Genomic DNA, 10,830 nt, shown 5'->3' with positions numbered 1-10,830 from the left:
ATTGGATTCTTTAAGTTCGATTTTCTCCACAAAACATGTGGCCAAAGACCAAAAATTGTTTAACCCCTTTCTAAGACTAGTGTCCGACAATGGCACTTTGCTTACCGCACGATATTTCTTGGAACTTTTTTGCCATAGGAAGTGTTTTAGTGACAAACCAGCGAAGTAATTTACACCAGGAACAATAATACGTGTCTTAGCTCTTGAAATTACTTTATATATTTTTTAAACTAAATAAATTTTTCATTTATTTAAAAAACTATTATTCTTTAATGTAGTTGTATAATGCTCACTAACCTCAATGTAGGGTTGCTCAAAAGCTTAGAATAGCTTGGCAACCTGTAAGACAAAATACACACAAGCGCAGTTCTCAAAAGAGTCGTAGTGGTGACCTGTATATGCCCCCAATTTCAAATTACTAGAAAATCTGCTTTTGATAAACTGCTCGAGTGGTTATAAATTTAAATGAAGTATTACATTTTGTAAATAGTTTCCCTGATGGCAATATTCGCATTAAACTCCGACGACATGGCCGCGAACATCGCAGTCGATTCCAGAGGTTTTCGTCCGATGTAGATGTTCCCTTTGAGAGGATTTTCGTCATCGCTACCGCTCAACAGAACGAAAAGAGCCATTCGAAGAGTAAAATACATCATCACGTAGGCGTCCTTGTTTTTGATCATATCCTCATAGAAGTCTATGTCCAAAAGATCAATGGGATTCAACCAAGATCGATACTGTTCGATTGACCTTACGAGACGTTTATAGTTGATGTTCGTTTTGCTCTGTTAAAGTACAAGTTATATACATTTTGGCTAAATATTTTTTGGTAAAATAAAGTTAAAACCTTCAATCAAATAAATTTGTACGTTATCTTTATATATTTATTTTAAATTCTTTTAATAAGCCAAAATAATTAAATTAAAATTTTAATTTAAGTTTAAAATATATGTATGTTTTAATTTAATGTAGAGGTTTTTACATTCATGCCATTTGTAAATTTGGTAAATTAGTGAAAATAATATTTAAAACTGTAAGATTTGTTATATGATAAGACAATGCTTAAAGATAATACGAAAAAAGAAATTATAATCGAGGGTAATTCCAAAGATTTTTAAAAAAAATTCACTTGATGACTTGGGCCTAGCTAATTATTATTCTTATTATTTTTTAAATTGTCATAATTCCTAAAATTTAGCTGGCATTTTTCTGTGCAATACAACAAGGTTTTTTGTCAAAGTTAGGTAAGGGTAACTAAAAGTTTCCGTCTGGTTTGACAATGCTTAGCAAATTTAACTTTCTTTTCATAGAAGTCTTTTAAACTTCTTATAGTATTGGAAAGGAAATAAGCTTTAAACATATTTTAGAGCGAATAATTTATGAAAAATATCATATCCTTCGTAAAGTTTAACTCGAAACCTTCTTGAGAAATCAAGTTCTTTGTACCCTCTATCTTGTCAGAAGAAAAGTCCGTGTATTAATTATTATTACCTAAATTTATCTTTGGGAAAGTGTGGCGGCCAAGGTTTTAAAAATAGTGCGTGATTTGACGAGTAACGATTATATTTGGTGTAAAAAAACGTGAGCACGTAGGTTTAAAAAAGTTAGCCACGCCGTGCACCAATCATAGTTTCAGACTACCTTACCTAACGAAGTATGTGACATCCATTAATAACAATAAATGAGTTAGTCCCATATCTGTTGCACCTTCATTTTATCTGAAATTTATCTCTAAAATGCCCGAGAGTTTTTTAAATAAGTGTGTTAAAATTTATTATTTTTATTATTATTTAAAGAATTTTTATTAAAGTACTCTGAAAAATTAATCACATTTCTTATTAAAATTCCAAATGGAATAAAAATTGTTCGTTACATTCCTACTTAAGTTGGAAAACAATTTTACTGTATGAAATGACAGATTGTAGATAATAAACTTTAAACTGCGATTGTTTTATTTTTAATTTTAATTTTAATACTTTATAACTAATTATTAGTTATATATGATTATCGCATATCTAGTGGAAAACGAGGGTGGAAAATGTCTAGTCAAGATAATATGGGACAAAATTGAAAGCGAACTCTTTGTTAAAATTCCTCCATTTATTAAATACTTCATGGATATTATGGGCTTTGATAATAGATGTTCATTGATGGGTTTAAAAGACGAAGGCTTTGAGAAAACGTTGCCCGACATGATATGATCAATTTGTGTGATGAGGAGGAAATAAGAAATTTCTATGGCATTTTTGTCAAGGATCCTACAAAATTCAAATTTTTTCTTGGACACGAAACATTGCTTTACTCGAATAAGGACAAACAATTAAAATTTTGGCTATTCCAGTAGGCATACTATTTTTAGATTTAAATACTCCAAATTATAAACTTAATTAAAAACTAATTGGTTTACTTTTATCGATGTAAGATTAAGTATAGGATTAAAAAATATATGATTAAAAACTGATCATGATTACCTAGATTTAATCATTATTAAGTCGATTAAATCGCGATTTAAAAGATTAGATCATGAATAAGCCGATTATCTAAATCGGATTAAAAATTTAATCACAATTAACTCGATTTAATCCGATTAAATGTGCGCTCCAAAGAGGAGTGAACTGCCCCTTGGTTTTTTATTAGAAAACGATGGGTGGGTTATCACTTATTATTTGATAATAAAATATCTTCTTAATAAATTTAAGTCTTTTAAATTTTTCTCCTCCAGAGTAACAGTTATTTTTTTAAATATTCTTAGAAGTTTTAAATAATAAGCGATATTAGAGAATAATAACATTTTTCGTTTTAAATTAAAGAGATTTTAAACTTTCTTGCCATATTATTATTTCTGCTAACGTTAAAACTTTCAACTTCAAATGGTGTAAGTGATACTAATATACTAAAGCAACGTACACGAAAGTCAATAATAATACAGTTTGGACAGTTTAACTGAACTAAATTTAATATGTGAATAGGATATTTTTTATTGCTTTTGTTTACTTACTTTGATATTTTTCTACGGGCACAATGATATTTTTAAGGGGGCACAGATATCTTTTGATGGGGCACGATGAAGAACTCTCAGATTTTTCAGGGGAACAATTTTTTAAAGTGGGCCCTCTCAGGCCCCCTCGCTGGCTACGGGCCAGCCAACCTTATGCAGGCTTCAGAATATAAAACAAGGCTTTCTCTCTCCTGCCGGCTCACGAATCACTGAGCGCCGCGACATCTGCCGAAGCGGTACAGTTTGAGAAGATTCTGCCTCCCCACGCCTCTTTTATTGCCTTTAAACACTTGAAATACCAAGAGCGTGAAACTTTTAATAATTGTTTAATGATACCATGTATATTATATTTTTTTTTAAATTTGCTTTTTTATTAATTGCATTTTACCATATTTAAAATAGAACATTAATCCATTTTTTCAATAACTAAATGAAATTAAGAAGGGTTAAATTATTTTGCTTAAATTTGAATGGTGCACCTTGGCTCGTTTACAAATTATTCCTTTTATTATTAGTCGACGTCATTTTATGCCTTTTCTACGATAAATAATAATCTGAATTTCGCAAAGTAAGACTAGACTTAACATCCTCTTTAGCATTGACATCGATTACAATTTAAAATTTTATATTTAGATATATTTATCAGTTACTTAACGTACCATTTCCTTGATGAAGTTGGATTCGAAACCTCCGCTTAAGACAAACGTTTTTATTCTAGTTTGAGAAAGCAAGTCTTCAATGCTATCTATTTTATCGGTAGAAATGGCTGTGTAAGCAGCTTGCATGTAACTTGGTAACCAAATAATCAAAACTAGAAATCCTATCAGCCATGAAAATAAAAGACAACTCTTTGAAATGTTTTGATGCTGATCGTTTATTGCTTGAAAAGAAAGTAAAAGTTTCTTTTAATTTTTTGAGAATTCGTTAAATCCAATCTAGATATTTCTAATTAAGGAAACTCTTATCGGATTTGTATTTATGGCAATTGATTGTTTTTAATTTATTGAATTCTAAACATTTTATGCTTTTTTTTCTTGTCAAATTTATTATTAATTTGCGTGCTGCTATAATGTAAACAAACATATTAATCTTCAATAAATTTATTTGTAATTTAGTTCACAATCTCCAACATTATTTTATTCAAAACTATTAACGAGATAAAGCAGCGAAGCAGGCTAGCTACATAATTTTAACAATTGCTTTAAGCAAAGAGAAAATTAGGTAAATGTCTTTGTGAAAAAAACAACATTTGCACTAATTCATAAACAATTTCTAATTTACTTACATTGAGAAAAAAATAGCGAAATTAAAGACCAGGCACCCTCAAAGAAACCGCGGAAGTAGAACTTTCTTATGAAATCAGAATATCCCATTTTGCGCATTTTATTAGATTTATCCACAAGCAAAGGCCATACAATGATCGTAATAAGAAATAGAAACAGAAGAATGTATAGAACCTAAATAAAGCGGCTATTAGTAAAGAAAATGTAGTCAAAATGTCAAAACATTTAAAATTATCTTTCCCTTAATTATGTGAATAAGATAAGAGCTAGATAATAATTCCAGAAAATCATATATTTGTAAAGGGCTATTTTTACAGTCTTAAATCACATTTATGAAAGCGTGGGAGGTAATTTTAGTGCTATTCCATATGAAATTGAATAATTAAATTAAAAATACGGTTATGTTATGAATTGCAGGGAACGTTAGTGTGACTTAGAAACTGCAGAATGTATTTTTTTGCGTCAAGCATGAGGAATATTAACTGAGCCATGGTTGGGTAAGAAAGGGCCCAAAAGGCAGTTTTTTGGGAGCGCTACTCCAATTACTTCATGAGCAGCCTTGTAATTTTAATTCACTATAGGTCCCTCGTTTACAGAAATTGATATCGGCTCTAGATGTTTATATACTTGCTTATCTCATACAAAAATGGCCATTTTACTTTGCAAGTGGAGAAACAGTCAAACAGAAACACTACTTAGTATTAGCCAATCTTTGATCACACAGCAACAAAATTTATCTGTACCTCGTTTTCAATCGGTATGTCCAAAAACGAGTTTATCTGTGGCAGAGATGGTGGCCCTGAAAATATAATGATTTCACTATGTGTCAGAACGGCAGAAGGAGCGAATTCTTTATTGTTTTCAAACGTTCCAATAGTCATCAAATTATAAAGGTAATCGACATCCTTGGAATAAAAAAATTGTTGTTAAATTATTATTTACCATTTTCTTACTTACTATGAAATAATATAAAACATTTTTAATTATACTATTTTAAGTGGTAAATAATTGAATTAAACGGAGCTCGCTGAATTACAGTAGCACAACCTGAATTAAAAAATGTGCGCGTGCTTTTATATTCATTAGCACTTTGTAAAAGAAACAAGTTACGCGAGACAAATAAAAATTTGAAACTTTTATTCTTCTTCAAGCCCTTGATTCAGATATAATTCAGAAAAATGTTGTTCACTCAAACTATTTGAGCAATAATATTAAACAAAAGGGATACTTTTAACAAATAATCGCAATCAACGTTTCCGAAAAAAGTATTTGAATGGAGTATATAGGCTATTGAAAATTAAGGGAGAGATTAAAAGAGCAAGCAAGTTCATTTCAAATATTCATTTGACAATAATCCAAATTTGCACTACGGTATACTAGGATAAAAGGTTTAGAGCAAAGTTAACCCATACGAAAATGGTTGATCAGCTTGTGGGTTATAAAAATTTGATATGTAATTGGACGGCCCAAATATTATCAAACTTCGATCATATTTTGATGAAATATTGAATCAAGTTATATTGGATCACAATTTGATAATATTTCGTTTAATCGGTAAACATTTTTATCAAAATGATATTAGAATTTCAACCACTCTAGACGCTGTAGGGGAACTTGTGTATAAATTAAAATAAAACAAAATGAATGACAACTGTATATTTAATAAAAAAAACTTTTTATAATACATTCAGTGGTCATTCATGTAATTTTATTGTTAGATCAACCATTTTTTTGTCAATGGTACTTTGCGAATCATTACAAGATTCTTCTTTAAACGATTCATTTAACCCTAAATTCAACGAAACGCCCACGAATAAATATGCATGCTATTGTATTTTGCAAACGGTGGTAGAAATAGAAGCTACTATTTACCATTCATCCTAAAAATCAATAACAAGCGCTCCTAGTGGTCACAATTCTTCAATCTACCAAAGAAGTAAAAGTCATACCTGGGATGAGGCATTTGTTATTACCGTCTCAGCCATTGGTGCGGAACTAAGAGCCACACTACGAATGAAATGAAAAAACTAATTAAGTTGCATGAAATAAGTTTAAGTGTATGCAAATAGATTCTTAGTGCCATTTAACTGAGATTTGCACAAATACACCTCACTTAAAACTCATATATGTAATTATTTATGTTAAATACATTATATTAGATAAATAAATCTACTTACGTTGTATTGAACGTCCTTTTAAAGAAGTTACATATTTCAGTGAAACGTTGGAATTCTTTGTCCAAAACATTAATTTCCTAATTTATAAAATGAAATTTAAATATGAAAGATTTCGCTTACAAACAGGTAACGCGTAGAATTGCGTGTTTCTTATTGTGGTCGTTTTCTGCACAGTGAATGTGATCAAACGCTAATCAAACTTTACTTTTAGTACCTAACGTCTTAATTCGGCAACCTACAAATTAGATTTGTAATGCTATTTTTTAATTTCTGTGTATTTCATTTAAAACGCACTTTGGCTATTCCCGTAAGTAAGTAAAAATTTTAATCTTATTAAAAATACCGTATTTAAGTAACAATTGCAACGTATTTCGATAAAACTTACCTCTAAATATTTTATTCTTATTGGAGGCATAAATTTAAATCTGTCATAGAAATTTAAGTTAATTATTTTTGAAACTCAAAATGGCCGTTTGAAGTAGGTAAACTTAGACTTTAAATGTTTTAAATACACCTTTTGTTAGACGTTATTCCTTTTGTAAGGTATACAAAAACAAATTATAAATGAAACATTTTTATCTAAGCAAAATTAATAATTGTTAAATGTAAATTTACCTATAAGGAAAAAATAGGTTTTCGTTAATCTCGTAGATGCAAAAAGTAGAATTTTTGGAGATCATCGTGAAGTTTCACCCTTGCTTTTGTTTCGAAATCGTTATTGTAAAAAAAAAATCCCAATTATAACACAAGCATCCAACTATATGTGAGAATGCATCCAAAAAAAAATAATTAAATATTTCAAGGCGAAAGTTTAATATAAAAAGGGCTTTGTAGATCCAGTCCAACATCATTGAATTAACAAATTTATAGAGCGCTCAAATAAATATCGGTTAAGATAATACGAAGAAAACATGCCAATGTTTTCTATTTTGAAAAATGATATCTAGATTCGGATGAACACAAAACGAACTATTTTGCAGCGCCGGCCCTAGCCCTTGGTCAGGGTAGAGCGAGATTGTGCAAATTAATTTTATCCGCGGCGGCTCCGCCGTCTGTCACGCCGCCCCGCGTCTCTCAAAAGGAATTTTGGCGCCACTTGCTCTACCCTAGGGCCGGTGCTACTATTTTGATACAATAAAGTAAAAAGAATAAAAAAGTTCAACTAACTAAATTTGTTTCATTGTTCTTACTTTACTCTGTTGCTGAATGAACCTTGTGACTGTATTTAGATCTCCCGATAAACAATGACTTTTTTTTAAATATTGTAAATTGATGGTCAATCCGCAGTTTTCTATTAATGAATTTCCCGATATGAACAACGGTGCAGTTAATCCCAAGTAACTCTAGGTAGCGAGAGCTCTAACTTAAAGTGAACAGAAGCTCTAGTACGTTCAGAGTCGAGCAAGCTACTCATTTTAGAAAAACAATTATTTCTAAAAATTCATTTGTATTCAGGAGGGATAAGGAAATCGCTTAATTAAAACAAGAATTAGACGTGACATGGGAATACCTAGAATTTTTCTAGCTATATTATTTCAAAGTACGACGAGACACGCGACTTGCAAATTCGCATTTTAACGTTAGGAAATCGAAAGTAAAACCAAAACTAAACGTAAGAGAAGCTTAGGTGAATCGGACGACTGAGACGACCTTGAAATGATAGTCAATAGACGCTAGTTGCGCTGCTCGCGGTACTCATTTCGTCACTACGTCTATCTCTCTCCCACCCCTTCTCTCTTCCTCTATCCCTCTTCGTACAACACCCGAAGGGGTCGAAACATTTCACACGCAGTATGCAGTGGCGGGTAAGGGTCGGGTCGGGTCGGGTCGGGTCGGGCCTTTTTTTAAAAGCCCGGCCCTTTCGAAAATTGGCCCGGCCCGACCCGGTCCATTTAATTTTAAAATAAAAAAACCCGGCCCAACCCGGACCCGATTGAATATTAACCCGACCCGGCCCGGCCCGGCCCGGCCCGACCCGAAATTTTCAAAAATTAAATTTGCCCGACCCGACCCGATCCGTTAAAATTAAAATTTATTTCTGCCCTACCCGGCCCGAAGCACTAACACAACAGACTCAACCGACTCAACACCCACAACCGTCATAACACAAACTCAACAGCCACAACCGTCATAACACAAACTCAACATTAACACCCTACATATAAACATTACAATAACGAAATATCCAATCAAACTGAGTTAACGAAAAAAAACCATCCAAACCAAACGCAACCGCAAATTAATCCGTTAACGCTCACCATCACACGGTGGTTTGGCCAACCCTTCGACTTCGTTCCCTAATTCCTAGCAACTGCGAACGCAAAGAGTCCTAGCAACTGCGAACACAGAGATTCCGAGAAACTGCGTACGCAATGATTAAGCTTTGCACGTAAAATGCGAAAGGGTTCGCAGTACAGACAGACAGACAGACAGACAGACAGACACGGTGATTGTATAACCCCTTCTACGTTGCATAGTACCCTCGGAGAGGTAATTACTAGAATTAGGAGTAGTAACACCCCACAAACAAGTAATCTTATGTGAGGATATCTAAATCAATGTATTATAGTGTGACATAATGAAAATAAAAAAATCAAGATTTGATGATGGTTGGAAGTTTCCTTGTAGCACTTCACGGAACTTAGCACCAAAGCTTCTATTTCTTTCGAAATCGCCGGTGACCAAACGGACAGCTTGGCTTGTTCGCGATATTTGAAAATTCCTAAATGTCCATCATGTATTGTAGGGTCTGAATGAACTCTTTACGAATTGACGTCGGAGTCATCAACCGGCTGTTGTACATTAGAACCCGTCCTAGAACCAAAGAGTATGGAGGAAATAGAGATAAAACAGCCGGGAGAAGTCCGCAACGAAACGTTCACCACCGAGGGGGATGACAATGGGGAAAAAGCTCTAGAAACCGGCTTCAAAATAGCTACCGCAATACTAGCTGCCGTAGCCGAAATCCGTTTCTATATTTCTTCTGAGATGTTTCCTCGTGGAATCCCTTATTTCCGAACCAGGTACCTTATCTTTTCCATTATTAGTACTAATGTTGAAGTGAGATCCACTAAGAACATTTAGGACTTTGATTAAAAATTTTGTTACGTAATTTGTAATATACGCCATCGAGGGCTGCTTTTTCAGCAACTTTGTCAGCGTCAAGTGGCTTCGTGACTATAGGTAAGCTAGTCCGGCCACACGGTTAAACGTTGTAGCATGACTAGTGGTAATGATCTTCCACAGCTTCAATGTCTCTCAAAGTTACGGCGATTATTCGTTCATCACCCCGCTCAATCGCCAGCTTTCGAAAAGGTTTGTCGACTCGTAAATCTAAAGACTGGATTAATTGTTCACGAGTATTTGCGCCCGTAAGATACTTAAATTTTTTATCGCAAAAATTTCAAACCGTTTCATAAACTCTTGATTTCGACGGGCCTTGTCAATTGGATCTTCTCTGATCTTGAGCTTCGAAATCTTCAATACCAGATATAGATTCGACTATGAATTCAGCTTCATTTTGGATTTTAGATAAAACTTCCTTACTTGTGAATTTTGATCGACAATTTCTGTGATAGTAAATGTTTTTGATATTGGTCTCTGAATCACTCAAACTCAGAATATACTGAAATTTTCTGATTTCCACCGCGCGGCGTAGGGATTTCCAAGATTGTTCGTCTTGAAGAAAAGTAACTTCGTTTAAAAGAGATTCTTTGTTGCAAAGCATGCATGACACTGGAATCTTGGTTGAAATATTTTTACTTGCTATTTTGATAATTATATTTTACTATTCACGTTAGTTTTACTTAACGCGACGAGAAAACGAAGAGAATATAACACCTCACCTTCCGTCCATTGCGAAGTAAAACCAAAAATTTAAAGCTTTCCCGGGTCAAAGTGACTCAGAGTCACTTGGAGTGAAAAGGCGAAGAGAGAGAAAAAGAGCCGCGCAGTGACAAAACCGAGAGATCAAACTTAGCACGCGAAAGAAATCTCGTTAGTTAATGCCATCTTTACTTATAAATATGACAGTTACTATATTTAAAATTTATTTCATAATAAAAGAAAAACATTTTATTATCAAATCACTAATGTGTTACTTGGTTTACGTGTTAACAAAGCAAGGTTGTACCACTAACGAAATTGGTTTAAATTTGGAGATTAAAAAGATATCCATGCAACTTCAAAACCTCTAAACGAAAACGTTTAGTTATTTTGAAACAAGTATTTCTACGAAACCAATTTAAATAAAAATTTGTTGAGTGTAAAAAATAATAAATTTTGTTTCTAGTCATAGCTACCCCAAATTGTGATTTATTATAACATCTAAATCAATAATGCTAGAACGACGTATTATACCTTTAAATAAAGC

The 10,830-nt window shown here is 32.9% G+C and overlaps 1 protein-coding gene across 1 annotated transcript; it reads right to left on the bottom strand.

The window, feature by feature from the left end:
* Window positions 1-351: 351 nt before the first annotated feature.
* On the bottom strand, window positions 352-6,531 carry LOC149937208 (uncharacterized). Its single transcript, XM_090154251.1, has 4 exons — window positions 6,459-6,531; window positions 6,231-6,288; window positions 5,025-5,186; window positions 352-785 (listed from the first exon to the last, which is right to left on the bottom strand). Exons 2-4 carry the CDS (start codon window positions 6,264-6,266, stop codon window positions 474-476), a joined length of 510 nt encoding a protein of 169 aa, XP_090010377.1. The 5' UTR covers window positions 6,267-6,288; window positions 6,459-6,531; the 3' UTR covers window positions 352-473.
* Between the last annotated feature and the right edge of the window lie 4,299 nt (window positions 6,532-10,830).

This window comes from Leiobunum rupestre, chromosome 7 (genome assembly GCF_980474605.1).
Source record: "Leiobunum rupestre chromosome 7, qqLeiRupe1.1.hap1, whole genome shotgun sequence".
NCBI classification, from domain to species: Eukaryota; Metazoa; Arthropoda; class Arachnida; order Opiliones; family Sclerosomatidae; genus Leiobunum; species Leiobunum rupestre.
Note: the sequence above shows the minus strand (reverse complement) of the source record. Positions and strands in the feature narration are given on the sequence as shown.

Coding starts and splice junctions, on each gene's coding strand:
- LOC149937208 (XM_090154251.1), bottom strand. CDS start 6,266: ATGGCTGAGACGGTAATAACAAATGCCTCATCCCAG. Junction 5,187..6,230: donor TAACAAATGCCTCATCCCAG/GTATGACTTTTA, acceptor TTTTATTCCAAG/GATGTCGATTACCTTTATAA. Junction 786..5,024: donor ACATACCGATTGAAAACGAG/GTACAGATAAAT, acceptor GTACTTTAACAG/AGCAAAACGAACATCAACTA.